The sequence below is a fragment of the Enhydra lutris genome, unplaced genomic scaffold (assembly GCF_002288905.1).
Source record: "Enhydra lutris kenyoni isolate GAN:26980312 unplaced genomic scaffold, ASM228890v2 scaffoldscaffold31, whole genome shotgun sequence".
Taxonomy (NCBI): Eukaryota; Metazoa; Chordata; class Mammalia; order Carnivora; family Mustelidae; genus Enhydra; species Enhydra lutris.
The window spans coordinates 9,264,564-9,283,462 of record NW_019154115.1 but is presented as its reverse complement, the minus strand read 5'-3'; the positions used below and the strand labels follow the sequence as shown (position 1 = coordinate 9,283,462).

Sequence of the window (18,899 nt, the reverse complement as noted above, 5' to 3'; positions counted from 1 at the left end):
TCTCATGAGAGGATTCGCGTCGGGTGTCCAGAGACTGTTCACTAGCTGCAAAACCTTGAGAAAGGTGCTTAATTTCCTTATGTTTCAGTTTCTTCAACTGAAATTTGGGGTAATAATGTCTGTGGGGTTTAAATAAATTATATAATGCATTTAAAGCACTGCCTGGCAATAAAATATGTTTGACTATTGTTATTTCCATCATTATTATAACCTCTGTTATGTGCTTTCATAATGCTTGGTATTTTTCCTTGAAAGCATTTATCACGGTTTGAAGTTGTATGCTTACATAGTAATTTAGGTGAATGTCTTTCTGTATCATTAGACGAAGATCCCTGAGGGTGGTGCCTCTGTTAGTTTTGTTCATTATTGGATTCTTGACACCTAGAATATACTAGACACTGAATGAATGTTCGTTGAATGAACAAATGAACTTAGAAGAGATTACTTTAGCCTAAAATATTTCTAAAATAGGTGTAATTAAAATCCTTTTCTGGACTGGGGAGATAGTTCATCTGGCCCATTAGTGATGAATAATTACATGACTCAAAGCCTGCCAGCATGGGTAAACTACAAACTAAATGAATGGTGTGATTATACAGATAATGGGATTGATATTGTGTGACTTGTGGAAATCAAATGCTTTGTGTCACAGTTATAATGTGTATCTCTAATTGCAGAGATATTCAGTGTTTTTTTAATATAACTACATGAGAGTGACTTTTTAAATACTGCTGCATGCTTACCATATAAACCGTTTGGTTTGGAGTAATTGATGTCAAACTACTTTTTCTTTTTGCAGAAAGGAGCCAATAAATCTGTTTATTGAGGATGTACTCAGCCAAAAAGAATTAAAAATATGTAGTTGGCATAAAGAAAGCTATTTGTTCCTTTTGACGTAGCAAGGATATATACATTCACTTTTTCTGATAATTCGGCCAAGCAGTTTAAAGACTTAGAAGGAGGGTTTGGTTGCTAACACGCAGTGTTTTTGACATTTAAAATTGGAATCACATTTTTTGTGAGATTATTCCTCTTTTGGTTTTTAGCAGTAATGGGTTGACCTATGGAAACCTTTGAATTAATAGACGGAAGCTGCTTGTGAGCCCAGTGCAGCCATATCACATACTTGTGTACATTTAGAGGATGTTTTTGAAGCAGGGAAGAGGAAAAATGGGAGTAAGAAGACCAAATAAGGGACTTTCATCTTGGTTTCAGTGAGAGATGTTGGGAGAGGAACACAGGAGTGGATCTGACATGTGTTCAGGAGTTAATATCAATGGGAACAAGTGAATGAGAATGTAGAAGAAGCAATTAATAGTGTCTAGCTCAGGTGAGTATCCGGATAGTTGTGTGACAAACTTAAGTAGAGACCCAGACTTGGAGGAAATAAGAGGGTTTCATTTTGGACTTGATGAGTTGGAAGTACCTTTTATAAATTCCAGGTGAAGGTGTCCAGTAGCAATTGGAGCCATGAGTATGAAGTCCTGGGGATGGTGATCTAAGCTGGAGATGTATTTTGGGGAATCAGCCATAAGAAATGGATGTCACTGAAAAGTGAATGTGGATGGGATCCCCCAAAGAGAATCTGGGGAGAGAAAAGAGCATGGAATCCCTGGAAGGAAAGGCAGAGGAGGAGGGAGCACCCTTGGAAAAGGAGACTGGAAGGAGGAATCAGAGAAATAGATAAGACAGTGTGGAAGAAATAAGAGTGTGCAATGTCATTGACACCGTTTCAATAAAATAATAGGGGAAGAAGGCAGATGAGATGTTCGAGATAAAAAGTCAGAGAGGAAGAAGGGGAGGCGACTAACATCAGCTACTCTTTAGAAAAGTTTTAATGCCATGGGGAAGAGGGTGGATAGCCGCTTAGAGGGTTACATGCCATGAAGAGATGTCTGGAGTTTTGTTCTTTTTGTGTTTTGAGATTTGGAAAAACTTAATCACTCTTATAGTTGGAAGGAAGGATCCAGGAAAAGAATTTGAATATGCAGGTGAGAAAGAGAAGCAGATACATCAGGTTCCCAGAGGTGAGGGAGAAGAATGGGGTTGGCCCCGAGGTGGAGGAGTTATAGACAGAAGGATGGCAACTTATTTTTATTGTGGAATCATGAATGCCTTTTTTCTTTCGTCTCAGCGGTACTCATGAGAGTCCCAAAGGGTATTGTGCTTGGTCTTCTTTAGGAAAAATCATTTTCCCAGCAGGTTGAATTTTCAAAAGGGACCAGAGAGTGAGAAATATAAAGGTGTTTGGGGGATTTAAAAGATCCCCCTCCCCCAAGAAATCATGGACAAGGTGAATATGGGATCAATAAGAGAAATTAATGCTTCATAAATCAGGCATATCTCCTTCTGCATTAAGTCTGTTACAATATCATCCATCACATGATAAACTTGAGAAATAAGAGTGAAAAAGGCAGATGACGGTGATCATGAAAATGGTTTTGACTTTGTTATCCACTGACAAAAGTGGTGTGAGAACCACTGTTCTTGAGGAAGCAGAAATTTTTGGTTACATACACACATAAGGTATTACTCTACCCCCATCTGCTTTTTGGAAGTAGATGTTCCTGAGTATTTTCACCATTATTATTCACTGGCTTTGTCTTATACTCTAAAGTCTTGTGATCCATTTACAGATCAATGAAAGTAAGTCTAAGGCAGAATATGTCGTCTTCTGTCACTTTTTACCCTTCCCAGTCTAATGAAGTGTTAAGTCAGGTAGACCTTACTCCCTCTGCTTTTCTTCATAACGTCTCACTTTGTTGATAAACTGTAAGCACACACATGCATATGTATGTATGTTTGTATGTATGTATATTGACTGGACTCTGCAGAGAGGGGAGTAAGAACACCATTGGGGCCCTTTATATCCTGAAAAACAGTAAAGGGAAAGAAAACCACAGTGTTGCCTGGAGTCTGGACTCTATCAAAATGGAAAAGCATAGACACTGATGACTGGCTCCTGGAGGCCTGCCTAGAATGAGAAAGAAGAATTATCTCTAGAGATATCAACACTTGGAGATTTATCTCCACTTAGGAAATACATGAGACTAAATATAGTCTCTTGAGTTTCTCTACCTTTAATTCGTCAGGCGCACACACACCATTTGTCTTCATTCTCTCCTTTCTCATTCGGCTCCATCAATACCAGCCTCAGCTGATTCCAAACGCAGAATGACGTGTCTGTGTCCAGTGAGAACTGAGTCTTTGTTTCCATTGAGATATCTGTAGAATCTCACCATTCTCACCGCCACCACCAGGGTCTGTCATTCCTGTTTAAACAGCCTGTTGGTCTTTTGACTTGCTCTCCTTTTTCCACTCCATCCTGCATATCCATGCCTGGCTGATTTCTCCCAAACACAGCTATTATCAGAACTACTATTGTCTTTGCTTAAAAATTTTCAGTGATGTCTTAATTTGTGTCATGGTACAGATCTGCTTTATCTCGAGTCTCCTTCCCCTTTTCCATGATCCCTTAATCTGAAATATTCTGCAATAGTTAGTTCTTGCTGTTTCCTTACCATCCTGTAAACAGAGGCTACACATTTCTTCTGTGCTTGCTTCCCTGTCACCTGGAATGTCTTTTTTTCCCCCTTCCATCCAAACCCAACTGAATCTTCAAATCCAATCTCTGTAAATGGTTTTTACCTGTCTAATTTGTCTTTCTTGATTTCCCTCTTCTCTGAAATATAGTAGTATGCGAAGTTCATACCACACAAAAACGGTATGTGATTACGTATCATTAATTATTTATTTTGTTTCAGTTGTATTAATTTTTTTTTCTTCAAATGGGTTGTAAGTTTCTTGAGAACTTATTTAGAATTTCATCCTGGTAAAGACCAGATTCCCTGAGCGAGGCCACTGTCAGTTGTTTTTCCAAAATCATTGTCTAAACTATCTTTGTGCTGGTTAAACTGGGTCAGTCTATGTCTGGGCAGGAGTTCAAGTCTGATAATATCTAGCATAATGTTATTTCCAAGTACAGTACAGTGTAATAGTACCTGTACTTATTCTACATTTGTAAACTTTATCTTACAGCGATTTCTACATTTGAAGTTCAGCCGATTTCTACTGAGGTCCAAGAAGGTGGAGTTGCTAGATTTGCATGCAAGATTTCCTCAAACCCTCCTGCAGTCATCACATGGGAATTAAATCGGACAACTCTGCCTGTAACTATGGACAGGTAGGTGCAGCTTTTTGTCATTGGAGATGATGCAGGAGTAATGAAGGTGTCGTGAGACTTACAGGGGTAAAACCATTATGGAGCTTATTTTCATTTACAGTAGTAATTACCAACCTCTTTAAGACATTTCAAACTTAGGGAAACAATTAGATCATCAGTCCTTGGTACATGGGGAATAATTTCCGAGTTTTGGTTTAGATTATAATTCAAATAACCTATCTTACTGCTTTGTTGCTTTCCTCAAACAACTTTTCCAATCATAGGACCACCTGAGCACCTGATTTTCCGCCCAAGGATTTAGGAAACCAAATTAGACCTCCACTGTGGCAATAGCACTCCTACTTTGGGGGTCTCCCATATGCCTTGGTAGCTGCCCATTCTGTCTCCATCTCCCACTTCTGGTCTCCTCTGGCCCCATCCCACACAGCCCCCGTGATCTGCAGGTTGAGGTTTAAGGATCAAGAACTTAATAGCAACTTCATAAAGTCTGATTTCTGTCCTCATGAATAGCAGTATTCTAAAGTAGGTAAAAATCATTTGCTAAAATAGTAGGATGCTGAGATGGAAAGTGTTATTCAAAAAAAGCTTTTTTTTAAATACTTAGATTCAGGTGCATCTTGGAGAATACATCTATTTTAATAGGCAAGACATCAGGATTTGAAAAAAGTCATACTAAGCTCTGGGCCACCAGTTATATAAGCTATAATGTCAAATGTAACTTGTATAAAATCAGACTGGTAGATTTCGCAAACCACATACTGTGTAGTTATGCATGTTTCAGAGAGCTCTAGTGACCCAAATGAGAACAGTTGAGTCAAGCTAATATTTTAAATGGTCTTTAAAGTATTGCATTGTCTGGCACTTTAAAAAAAGGTTGAATGTATTAATCATAGAATACATGTTAAAATATAAAATCTCACTTCAAAGAATTTAATCCCCTTTCTTCTTGTAACAGGATAACTGCCTTACCAACAGGAGTACTGCAGATCTATGATGTTGGCCAAAAGGATGCTGGAAATTATCGTTGTGCTGCTGCTACTGTAGCCCACAGACGTAAAAGTATGGAAGCCTCTCTGACGGTGATTCCAGGTACCACGCGGAAGTGACTTCAGCTTTTATTGGCCCAACTATTTTTCTTTTGTGGCTGTAATAGTATGCCATAAAATAGTACTGTAATTTCACTTAGATTATTGTTATCTAGTTGGAAATGGTCGTTTTTATCCTTATTAGGCACCTCTTCTTTCACAGGCCAGCTTGTTTTAAGTTACGTCAACATCTTTAAGAAAGAATGAATATTTGTTTTGTAAAAATTTAAAATGTGAAAAGAGAAAACAATTATCCATTTCCACCAAAACTATCCATTGTCAATAAAGATGTATTTCTAGTTTGGTATTTTTTTTGCTTGTTTTAAGAAAAATTATAATTTGCGTTTATAAAAATGATACATGGTTATTATAAAGATTATATAATATCTAATATCTATATATTATGTGTAATATAGAAATATAGACATATATATAATATAGGCATATTATATGTCTATAAAAGTATAGAAGGAAAAACCTTTACATTAAACAATGTAAAAATATACAGATAGAAGTTTAAAAATATCTCCACCTCCAATACCCAGAAATTATCATTGTTAACTTTAAGTGAACGTAATTTCTATATTTTGCCATATGTGAATATAGTTAGAAGGGAAACTAGCCAAAGAGATGAAGATGCAGAAAGAAATATGTGTCTTATTAAAGTGGAATTACACATAGATACTAGTTTTTATTTTTAAATAATGTAAATTTACTTGAATATAGTGGAAGAAAATCTGGACTGAAGACATTGTTGAACTTCATAAGAATGTTTGTTTTTCACAAGTTTCCTAAAAGATCCTTGGAGGTTAAAAAAATCTCTTTGGAAAACATTGAGAAACTGAAATTGTATTTTTAACGCTATGTTTTAACATCAGGTAGTATCTGTTAGCTTTCTGGTATGAAAGATTAAAGACAAAATCACTCCAACACTTCTTCTCTTCTCCCCACTGTCACATAAATTCTTAACAAGATTAGTGAAAGGATTAAATGAATGTTTGAGCCTCAATTAAAAGTGAATGATATGGAAACAACTAAATGTCCATCAACTGAAGAATGGATAAATGAAATGTGTTCTATTAAATTGTAATTAAATTCTGTTCTGTTATTATTACTCAGTAAAAAGAAATGAAATACTGGTAGACGTTGCAACACAGATGAATCTTGAAAACATTTGCTAAGTGAAAAGGAGCCAGTTACAAAAAAGACCATAAAATATATGGTCCCTTTCTTAGGAAATGTCTAGAACAGGCAAATCTGGAGAGACAGAAAGATTAGTGGTTGCCAGGCTGGGGAGAGGAGATTGCTAATAGGTGTGGTGTTTCTTTATTTTTGGAGTTCTAAAATTGATTGTGGTAATAGTTGCACAACTCTGAAAATACTAAAAATCATTAAAATATCATCAAAATGGTGACTAGCTTATTATGTGAGTTATATCTCACTAAAATTATTTCTTAAGTGAATAACTTAAGGATATTTTAACTTGTTTCACTTATTATATCTTATTTGTAATTTGTTCTTATATTGTGCCTTTTCCTCCTCAAAGCTAAGGAGTCTAATTCCTTCTACACACCAACCATTATAGCAGGCCCACAGAACATAACAACGTCTCTTCATCAGACGGTTGTTTTGGAATGCGTGGCCACAGGAAATCCCAAACCAATCATTTCTTGGAGCCGCCTTGGTAAGTTTTCTCAGGGAAAGAAGTCTTTAAACTTTGTTCATTCTAAAGAAACTGATAAAATGTTTATTTTATATGCAAAACACATATTTGTCATTTAAGTAGCTTTTAACGTAATGGCATTTCAGTGTGTAGAGAAAAGGTTTTTGTGTAGCAAATTTTACACTTTTTTATGGTATGATTAGATAGTGATCTTTTGACATAATTTTAGATCTTATGTTACATTATTTTCACCGAAGTATTCTCTTGGAAATAGATCACAAGTCCATTGATGTCTTTAATACTCGGGTACTTGGAAATGGTAATCTCATGATATCTGATGTCAAACTGCAACACGCTGGAGTATATGTTTGTCGGGCCACAACCCCAGGCACACGCAACTTTACAGTTGCCATGGCAACCTTAACTGTCTTAGGTATGTTTTATTTCATTCTGCATTCAGGAGAATCTTGTATTTTAACATTTGTTGTTTTATCTCATTCATTGCTTACTTATGCCTTTCTTGAGTTTTGTAGCATTGATATGAAAGTTGATATGAAAATACTGTAATCCAACAATGAATTTTAGGAGAAAATTAAAGCCCTGGGTTAAAATGTAATTATCATGCCTCCTATTTGCCTGCATACCATTATGTTCCTTCTTATTTAAGCATCCCTTTTATGTCTTTGTTTACCCACCAGCAAATCCACATATCCATTTACCAATCTAAAATTTTATTCTGTTGGTTGTGGGCACTCACAAGTGGCTGTATATTATTGGGCTTAGTTAAGGTGGACTGTAGTGTACGTATTTTTAGCGTGTTGACACAGAGGTTTTCAATAGGAAAAACCTCGGGGGACTGAACATCTAAATGAGCAATGCTGAGAAAAGGCATCTGGATAGATATATGTAGAGCATAGATAAGAGGCTCCGACTGTTAAATATTTTCAAAGGATGGGACTTGAGTCATTTGCCAGACTCTTCCTTGACTATTTGTATCATTCCTGTTTTGGGGACATGGAAATTTTTTTCTTTTCTTGTTTCTTTAAAAATAGCTCCACCTTCATTTGTTGAATGGCCAGAAAGTTTAACAAGGCCTCGAGCTGGCACTGCTCGATTTGTATGTCAAGCAGAAGGAATCCCCTCACCCAAAATGTCATGGTTGAAAAACGGGAGGAAGATACATTCAAATGGGAGAATTAAAATGTACAACAGGTGGGCTATGCTATTGTGCTACTCTTAGAGAACATATAATGGCTTTCATAATTGTTATATGAACTGGTTGTAATACCAAATATCAAAATTATCTTGGTATTTTAAACGAAAATAAAAGAGAAGTAACATCAGCATGCCATAGATTCTTCTGTGTTTTATATGGATCATAGAAGTGGTAGATTATAATGAAATAAATGGACAGTCCCCTAGACTTGGGTACTCATCCTGATAAGCTAATAGCTAAGTTACTAGCAAGCATATTATGCCTTTGCGGTCTCAGTTCCTTCTTCCTTTATGGATAAAAAGAGAAACTAAGAAGGAAATATTCAAATCTCGAGGAATTTTTCCACAGCTCAAACTTAATGATTTTAAGAACTCCTTTTTATTAGTATAAATATGAATCTTCTCGTAACATTGCCATATGTTTAACAAAACTTTAAAATTTTTGTTTATCTGAGTTTATGTAATGTTGCAAAGTTACATAAATTAGATGCTATTACAGAGTAATATACTTTCTTATAAAAGCCAAATTTTAAAAAAGAGATTAGTCACTTACCTAAAGCAAACAGGATTTGGATATCACTATTACTTAATTAAACTCAGAAAATAAGTAATTTTAAGCAACTCAGATTTTTCAGTAGGTTCACTACACAGTTTTTTGTTCTTAGTATAAACTTTTGCCACTTAAAATGAGAGTGAATTTAACAATAGTTTAAATGTATTTTTACATCATTCTTAGCGTTTTTCATAGAAGTATTTTTTTTCTTTCTTCAGTAAATTGGTAATTAACCAGATTATTCCTGAAGACGATGCTATTTATCAGTGCATGGCTGAGAACAGCCAAGGATCTATTTTATCTAGAGCCAGACTGACCGTAGTAATGTCAGAAGACAGACCCAGCGCTCCATACAATGTGCATGCTGAAACCATGTCCAGTTCAGCGATCCTTTTGGCTTGGGAGAGGCCACTTTATAATTCAGACAAAGTCATCGCTTACTCTGTGCACTACATGAAAGCAGAAGGTAAGCAATTTGAGGAGTATTTATTTTCAACTGCTACTTCTTGTCAGTAATTTCAGTATGAATGACATCTTACAGAATCCAGAAAAAAAATTTTTTTCTGGATGTCAGTTCTATAGTATTTATCTCTTTTAGTAAAATAACCTATCACCCACATATCAGTTTTTGCTAAATGTTCTTATTATCGTATACCTTGTATATATATGTATAGTTTAAGATTTTTATGTTTAGAAATAAGTACCATCTCTGCCTGCTGAAAATGACAGAGTGGTGGAGTGATGAATTTCATTCCAGCCAAGATATAAATTCTTTAGCAATTGAAGTATGCAGTTACATAGGAACACTGGTGTAACTAGTTCAGAAAATAGTATGGTAAATTATGGTCACTATAACATGTTATTTTTAAGGGGGGGAAGTACACATTATCAGATCCCCATAAGTTGATTTTATATGTTTTGAATGCTTCCTGAAACCATTTAGAACCTTGAATATTGAACAGGACTGTCTTTATTGATATGTCATTTCTTAGATAAAACTAGAAAATCAGATCTACCTTAAAATTTTTATTCAGAACTATTAATTCCATTTTTTTTGCAATCTTTTTGCCCTAGTATTTTCTTTTGGCAAAAAAAAAAAAAAAAAAAATTGGAAAAGGAAAGCTACTTAGAAATCCTAGAGATTTCTCTACTGATCTCTCATAGAAACCACAGAATTTACAAGTTTTAATTGTGCACACAGTCCAGATTTTATGCAGTAGACATTAAAACAAACCCCAGCACCCAAAAATGATGGTATGATAAAGTTGTTAATAGAAACAGGTGGTTTGTTGTTGTTTGTTTTTTGTACTTTGAAGTAGTATTTTGAAAAGGAATATTTTGAATTTAAATCAGGAGTTGTGTTAGCAAGAAGAATGAAAGTCTAACTGAGCCTGTTGGAGTATGTTAATTCCCTTCTTAGTGATTTAGGAAGGTAAAAGGAATGCTGGTTTTGGTGGAGACCACTCTTGTTCGCTATTATGGTTGTTTCATTAGAGCCTCCACATGTGGCTCAGTGGTCTATTCAGGGACAGAACAAGGCTTTTTAATTCGAACTCAAGGACCTTGTTTGGTAGGTCAGAAATCGTACTATGCAGTTCCTAATTAACGAGCCATTAGCCAGTCTGTTGTGAAATGGCTGTAATCTTGTCTAATTAAAATGCTATCAAGTTAATTCAGAAATGTGGGAAAACTTAATAGTGGAATTTGCCTTCTGTTTTGTTTATAAATCCAGAGTGGGGGAGAAGGGCCTTAGTCTTAGAGCATTTTGATGAAGTTGACGTGCATTTACTGTGAATTGTTCTCAAGGCACAGGAGCTGCCTTTGCACTTTACAGATTTGCGCCATAGGAATTAAATCCCACAAAGACAAATTCTTTTTTGTACCTTGCCATGCATATTTTATAAAGAATTGCTGAGAATTTTTTTTTCCCCTCTTTGGGGGGAAAAAAAGTTCGTTGTGGAACAAAGTGTTTTGAAGCACATTCCGTGCCTCCCAGTTCTTTTGCTTTCAGTATAAATAAAAAGAACAACTTGTGTCAGTCAAATTTAATAGAATCTCTAGGGCCAAAATGAGATCTTTTGCAGGACGACTTTTGGTTTGGTTTGTTTTTATAAAGCGTAGAGCCATTACATTCCCTACTGTCTCTGCATTTACGTATAAAAGAAAAAGGAAGGCATGAGTTAAAGCAAGTAAAACTTAACACCTTTTGCAGGACAACTGTTGGTTTGGCTTGTTTTTATAAAGTGCAGAGCCATTACATTCCCTACTGTCTCTCCATTTATATATAAAAGAAAAAAAAAAGGCAGAGTTTAAGCAAGTAAAACTTAACACTGTTACGAACTACAGAGTTCTGTAACTTTAAGCTCTTCTGTGTTACTCCTGTACATTGTCTCTGCTATGGGTTTTGACTGGATTTTAAAACAAATTCAGAAGAGATTAATTATTTTCAGTTTCATTTATTAGGGAAGAGTTCAAACTAATTTGTAGCAAGACATAGTTACTTTTAGAAATCACTTTTATTTTTAAAGGTCACAAAAGTTAGCAGCGATTAGATCAGAGAATCAGTGTTTCACAGTAAGGGAAATTGGTCTTATTCACTTTATTGTTTGAATATTCCTAATTTTTAAACACTGATACTTTAATCTAGGTTTAAATAATGAAGAGTATCAAGTAGTCATCGGAAATGACACAACTCATTATATTATTGATGACTTAGAACCTGCTAGCAATTATACTTTCTACATTGTGGCATATATGCCAATGGGAGCCAGCCAGATGTCTGACCATGTGACCCAGAATACTTTAGAGGATGGTAAGAAAACAGTCTGTGTCATTTAAGTATGAACATCAATATGTTTAATCCATTTCAATGAATAAATGTGTTTTAAATTAGAGAAAGTATCCTCTTTTTGGTTAAAAAAAAATAATAAAAACAGGTGTGGTTACCAGCAGGGCAGTTTGCCATTTCAAATTTGACCCTCATTTTTTGACAGTAACGTGATATAGGTAAAGAGTTTTTATAACTGATAATGTGTAACATAAATTTTAATAATAAAATTCTTGTATTATTGTATTTCTTCAAGTTTCTTAGTTTAAAGTGTAAGGACGACTTTTAAAAAAATATTTTCTTGACATTGCAGATTTTTTTTAAGCAAGTGGAACAAAATGTGAAATTTTCTAAGCATGAGTAAATATGAGTGAATATATATATAAAATGAGAGGTCAGAGGTCTTGGACTTCTGGAACTGGGAGTTTTTGAAATTTAGTAAACTGTTGATTAAAAAATATTCTTAAAAAATCAGCAGTCTATTTTTAGGCATAATATGTCTATTCTGCTTAAGGAGGAAAGTAATAGTTCAGTTCGGTAACAGACTCTGGGTTGGAAGTTGAGTGCTTTTGAGAAGGCAGGCCTCCATATGTTCTTATAATGGTAGGAGATCCCATTCCTTAGGAAAGTCCTGAGACTGATTCTCCTCCTGATTCATCACCTCTCTCTCTCTCCAGGGGCTCTCCAGAAGGCCCATTTTTGTACCCTTCACTGGGAAAAGGGAATGATTTAACATACGCTTAATTATACTGCTTTCCTCTACAGATGTTTTCCATCCTCACAGAATGGTCCACTCTTAGTTTTGAAAATATTTTTTTGAAGATTTTTTTTTTTTTTGAATTAGAACAAGAGAGAGAGAGCACGAGTGGAGGGACGGGCAGAGGGAGAGGGAGAAGCAGACTCCCTGCTCAGCGGGGAGTCAGGGGGTTTGATCCCAGGACCTTGGGATCATGACTGAGCTGAATGCAGACGCTTAACCGACTGAGCCACCCAGGGGCCCTTCAAAACATTTTTGGGTAGATGATTTTCATATCACTTTCTTTGTTCATTCGGTCCTGATCTCTTACTTATATCTCTATTATGCCCCTTACTTAGATGCTTATAAATTTAGAGTTTGATAAAATGAAAAAAAATTACTGATCTGGATGTTCAGTTCCAAATTCAGTTTTCATTAGAGTCTGTTCTGTTTTAGGGGTGCCTGGGTGGCTCAGTAGTTAAGTGTCTGCTGTTGGCTCAGGTCATGATCCCAGAGTCCTGGGATCGAGTCCCACATGGGGCTCCCTGCTCAGCAGGAAGCCAGCTTCTCCCTCTCCCTTTGCCATTCTCCCTGCTTGTGTGCGTGCTCTCTCTCTCTCTCAAATAAATAAATACAATCTTAAAAAACAAACAAAAGTTCCATTTTAGTGAATCACAGTATTTATGACCTCTCGAGTTCTCATCACATTTAACTTCTGACATGCGTATCTAAGGTGAAACATGGGCTGGGGAGGTGTGCTCTTTTGGGGCTTGTGGGGCTTTCTTGGTGTATGAGGTGTATTCCTCCCTATGTCCTTGAAGAAGAGGAGGCTGACCATGGCAAGCCACTTGTTAAAGCCTGCCAATTCCAGTTAAGTTATGACCTCAAGATTTTTTTCTTTTAAACCTTTTCTTACTTTGTAACTGTTTTACTTAATGAAGTTGCATTCTCTTTTCTGAATGACACAGACTTCTGACCCCACTTTTCACGTTTCTGCACCAGTTTCTCCCCAGTTCCTAACCGCATACTTCTCAGATGGAGGTGTGTGGGTGTCTCAGGGGCATAGCAGCTTGCAGTAAATACAAGTAACAGTTCTCTCCATTATCTCATGTGATCCCTACATAATGCAGGACAGAAGAACTTTGTTTATAGAAGACATAGTAAAGTACAGGGAGTAAGAATGTGGACTTTTTCAATCTGCCTACCTATGCTCCTTCACTAACAACCTGTGTGACCCTGGGCAAGTGAATTGCCCTCTTTGTACCTCAGTTTCCTCAACTATAGAGTAGAAATGATCATGGTACTGCCTTTGGTTTTTGTGAGAATTCATGAGTTCATACATATCAAGGACTGAGAAATGCTTAATAAACGGACTTTCCCTTTTCTACCTATTAATTGATACGCACATGAGTTCATACACATCAACGACTCAGGAATGCTTAATAAATTGATTTTCTCTTTTCCACCTGTTAGTTGATTCACACAACAAATATTCATTGAGTACCTGCTATCTGTTATTCAATATTTAGTAGTGAACAAAAGAGACAAAAATTGTCCCTGATTTCATGGACTTTACTTTCTAGTGGGAGAGGGGGCAGAGGAACAATAAACAAGATAAACAGTCCATTACTTATTTATATGCTATGTGGGATATTGATAACTATCTAGGAGAAGGAGAAAAAAGCAGGGAAAGGGAGTATGAAATGTCGGGAGGATTTGAGACTTGAGACACCCAAGGGTCTCCCAAGAAGGGCTCACTGAGTAGGTGACTTTTGAATGAAAAGCTGAAGGAAGTGAAGGTGGCAAGGCAGGTGACTGGGGGAGGTGCCGGCTCAGCAGAGGAAATGGACATTGCTGAGGGCTGGAGATTGAGGGAGCAAGTGGAAAGCAGTAGGAGATTAGGGCACAGAATTCATGAGGAGCCAACCCTGTAAGTACATAGGGCTTTGTATGAAGCCATGGGGAGGACTTGAACTTTTACTTTTTTTTTTTTTTTTTTTGAAAGGTTTTTTTATTTTTATTTATTTATCACAGAGAAAGCAATGGGGAGCAGCAGGCAGAGGGAGAGGGAGAAACAGGTTCCCTGCTGAGCAGGGAGCCCTATGCTGGGCTTTTACTTTCAGTGACACTTTGCTTTCTTTGGTTCTCTATGCTTGATCCTTCCTAATTATTTTTCCTGCATTTTTTTCTGGTTTGTGATCTCCTCACCTGAAAACCTCTGCTAAGGCTGATAGTATCTCCCCTTTATTATGTTGTGTGATGCTCTTAAGAGAATTCAGTAAATACTGGTGTGCTGATTGACAGTTTTGATTCTAAATATTCATAAGCATCCTGTTTTGTTGCATGACTAGTTCCACTGAGGCCTCCTGAAATCAGTTTGACAAGTCGAAGTCCCACTGATATCCTCATCTCCTGGCTGCCGATCCCGGCCAAGTACCGACGTGGTCAGGTGGTCCTCTACCGCCTGTCCTTCCGCCTGAGTACTGAGAATTCTATCCAAGTTCTGGAGCTCCCGGGGACCACACACGAGTACCTTTTGGAGGGCCTGAAACCCGACAGTGTCTACCTGGTGCGGATTACTGCTGCCACCAGGGTGGGGCTGGGAGAATCATCTGTGTGGACCTCACATAGGACACCCAAAGCTACAAGTGTGAAAGGTAAATCCCAAAATGCTATTGAGGAAGAGTACTTTTACTTTTTTGAAACTTACTTTTATAAAATCAAAGTTATGTTTAAATGGTATTTTATGAAAGAAAATATTCCGTAGATCATGGACTTCACTGAAAGTAACTTTCAACTTTTTGTTGCATAGTCCCTTTTGACATAGAGATCAGTAGTGTGTAATACCTTTGGTTATGCTGTCAGCTTGCTCAGCAAATTCTTCATAGATGGCTGAGTCCAGATCAAACTGAATTACCAAAAGTTGTATATTAATAGAGACCTAATTAATATTATTGCCATATATTGTTTTAAATCATCCATTTAATAGAAAGACCATAGACTAGGAAGTCCTAAACCCTCTTCTTTTAATAATGTGAAATGTAACATGACTGGGGTTTTTGTTGTTCATTGATTAATAATAATGCCTGTTCTACACAGAGGAATAATGAATGGTCAAAATTAGGAAGTCCTCATTGTCTCTTTGAAAAAAAAAAAAATTCCAGTGTAGATGGTATTGTGCTCCTATTTATATACTTTAGGGTTTTTTTTAAGGTAGTATTTTATATTTTTAATTCTGTCTCAAAGTTTAATATCATTGTGGAATCTTGAAAATTAAAGTATGATTGCTTGGAATCGCACTTTTTTTGCAGCTGTTCATTTAAAACTGAGTGTATTTGTATGAGTTGTGGATTTTTTAAGGCATACATTTCCGGTGGATTTTTCTAGCCCCCAAGTCGCCAGAGTTACATTTGGAGCCTCTGAACTGCACCGCCATTTCTGTGAAGTGGCAGCAAGATGCGGAGGACACAGCAACCATTCAGGGCTACAAGCTGTACTACAAAGAAGAAGGGCAGCAGGAAAATGGACCCATATTCTTAGATACCAGTGACCTTCTCTACACTCTCAGTGGTTTAGGTGAGTGAGCCCGTACTGGGCTTTCGTTTTTTCCTTCCTCTCTGACCAGCTGGGAAAAGAGTTTTTGGACATAAGGCAGAAGAACTGACTTACTGGTAAAAAGGGAATTGCCCTTATCAAATCACTATGTATGTCCTACTGCGTGAGTCCAGGCTGGCCTTTGACTCACCATCATAAGTAAACTTGTCAGTGGTCAGATAACCGTGTTATCTTTCCCCTACTTCTGGGCATCCACTTTTCTTTCTGCAGTTCACTTCTGGTAGAATGAGAACTGATCAATTATGGTGAGTATATGGTGTACATAAAATAGCAGTATCACCAAATGAGCAGAAAATAGGCAACGATTAACTTAGAAATTGCCTGAGAGTGCTATGTAGGTGCATTGTTTTCACATATAAAATATATTTAAATTATGTACAAAATAATGCTCTTACATATGACCCATGTCGCTGTACATATTTATTTTTGTAGCTGTGACACAGAAACACCAGAGAAAACGCATTCAGCCTTGTGTTTGGGTTTATCACAATTGTGAAAGACACCATTTTATTCTCTGTTCTTCTTATCATTGCTGAGTGAAGAATTTCATCATGTGACCATGTTTAATGGAAAGTAAGGAAACTTATGTCTACAATAAATATCTGGGTATAAACAGATAGATACTTAAGGTGTAAAATGCATACTCAGTTATTTCTTAGTTATTTGTTAAAGCATCAACTTTACTTAGGATTCCCAACTAAATTCCTGCTGAATTGTTACAGCACCTTCTGCACATAGTGGAATCTTACAGTGCTCTCTGGCTTTCCCCCTCGCAGACTACCCTTTGGAGTGCAGAAAGGGAAGAGGTGGGGGGACTCCACTAGGGAGAGCTCCATTTGCTTCTTTCAGGCCTGTGAAAACAGCAGGAGTCCTGAGACCCTGCACGTGAAAAGCAGTGGTGGGAGTCTGTTTTTAGAGGCAGGGACATGTGACCCCATCCTCTGGTTCTTTACTGTAGTTTTCCAGATGGCATTTTGCTTCTAATCTTATTGTCTTGGATGTTAATTTAATCTGCATTTGCTTAAATAAATTTCACTATTGATCCCTGTCACACAGTTTTATAAATGATGAGGAGAAGTTACATATGTTCCAGGCTGACCTTCCTTAAAACCACTGACTCAGAGGTGATGTTAGCCCAGCCTGTCACCAGAGTCAGGAGCATTTATTTCTAGCTGAGGTTTCTCAGTATGCTCTTACTATCTATGTTCATATCCTTTATTCAAAAGAGTTGCACTAAGTTATCAAGTAAGAAACTGGATTTGGGACAATTGCTGATGAAAAATCATACATCAAACTCAGTATTTCCAATTCCTTCACTGTTAAGGAAATAAAAATAAGTAGAAGATACAAAAAATAAGTTCATGGAGCACTCTTCTTGAACACACATAAGTAGCTTGTTTTAAACAAATGAATAATGTATTGGGAAGAACAGAGTAATGCTCTGCTTGTGAAAGGTTTATAGAAGCATCTTATTAAAACTTTGTCAAGGGGTGCCTGGTGGCTCAGTGGGTTAAAGCCTCTGCCTTCAGCTCAGGTCATGATCGCAGGGTCCTGGGATCAAGCCTTGCATCGGGCTCTCTGCTCATCGGGGAGCCTACTTCCTCCTCTCTCTCTGCCTACTTGTGCTCTCTGTCTGTCAAATAAATAAATAAATAAATAAATCTTAAAAAAAAAAAAAAAAACACTTTCTCAATTAAAATAATGTTTTGGGGGTGCCTGGGTGGCTCAGTTGATTGGGCATCTGCCTTTGGCCCAGGTAATGATCCCACGGTCCTGGGATGGAGTCCCACATAGGGCTCCTTACTCAGCAGGGAGCCTGCTTCTCCCTCTTCCTCTGCTGCTGCCCCTGCTGTGCTCTCTCCCTCTTTCTGTCAAATAAATAAATGGAATCTTAAAAACAAAACAGTGCTTTAAAATTTAAACATTTTCTATAGGTGCACATAAATATAGAGAAGACCCATTGATCTTTGTTGAAATTTTTTATAATCTCTAGCTAACAGCTTTTAGTACTACAGACTTTTCTTTCCTCCTGTGTTTTAAAAATAAATCACATCTGTTACAGCCTGTGTTTTTATGTCATAAAGTCCGTTGTGTATCCATGTGCTTTGGGTAATCCAGCTTAAAATCACTGTGTAATGCATACACTGGCAAATTATTTTGTTATAGTCAGTATGCCTCTCTGTTACAATAACACCATGTTTCCTGACTGTGGAATTAGACTGAGTAGTTGGGGTAATTGCAGTGCAGGGTAACAGGGGACTCCATCTCAGCCTTGGGACTTTCTTTGGATAGTGGATTCCACACCCCTAGAGGTCCCAAGCCAGGGCTGCAATGGGCTGACCAGCAGAGATGCAGTTGTATAGATCTAAGTATTGTATGGCTGTTGACTAGCTCACCTTTAAAATGCTTTTTAATCTTGAGAGCTGTAGGGTCTGTAGAGTCTTCTTTTTTAGAAAGACACCGTTGAGGCCTAGCAGAGCTTATACTAAGTTGGATGTGTGTAACCCACTGAGCAGGCAAGTGTTAAGAGCTCTCACTCCTTCCCTTCCTACTTTCAGCTCTTGGGAGGGCAGTATGTTCTGTTAACTGGACAACTGACCATCTGTGACCATGTTTAGCAAGAGCATCTGGCAGTAGCTGCCTGTTTAACAGAGAGTGATGTGTGCCGAGGGCAGTAGGTTAAGGGAACCCTATCTGTGTCTTGCATGGTGAATACTTTCTTTCACAGAGCTTTTGTACATTAAAGATGCTCTAACTAGAACTAGATTCACTAAGTAGGCTTGGAAATGTAATTTAAATGCTTCTGTTTGCTAATTCAGTGTCAATTTCAGTAGCAAACTGATGTCTCAAAATTTCATTTTCATACTAATCCATTCTCTGATGCCCTAATACACTACCTTTTGTTACTTCTGCTGATTAAGTTTTCAACTAAAAAGTATGTTATTGGGACACAGTCTCCTTGGTAACATACAGTTCTTTGTTTCTAAAAGAAAGAAATGAATTTGTGTATTTCAATTCATTT

At 37.1% G+C, this 18,899-nt stretch overlaps 1 protein-coding gene across 1 annotated transcript in view; it reads left to right on the top strand.

The window, feature by feature from the left end:
• LOC111153116 (protogenin) overlaps window positions 1-18,899 on the top strand; it is a 115,888-nt gene that overhangs the window by 52,597 nt on the left and 44,392 nt on the right. Inside the window, exons 3-11 of the mRNA XM_022511916.1 lie at window positions 4,039-4,183; window positions 5,139-5,272; window positions 6,815-6,952; window positions 7,206-7,364; window positions 7,984-8,143; window positions 8,918-9,165; window positions 11,347-11,511; window positions 14,614-14,919; window positions 15,650-15,838. Coding sequence (XP_022367624.1) covers window positions 4,039-4,183; window positions 5,139-5,272; window positions 6,815-6,952; window positions 7,206-7,364; window positions 7,984-8,143; window positions 8,918-9,165; window positions 11,347-11,511; window positions 14,614-14,919; window positions 15,650-15,838 — 1,644 coding nt within the window. The remainder of the gene's footprint in view (window positions 1-4,038; window positions 4,184-5,138; window positions 5,273-6,814; window positions 6,953-7,205; window positions 7,365-7,983; window positions 8,144-8,917; window positions 9,166-11,346; window positions 11,512-14,613; window positions 14,920-15,649; window positions 15,839-18,899) is intronic.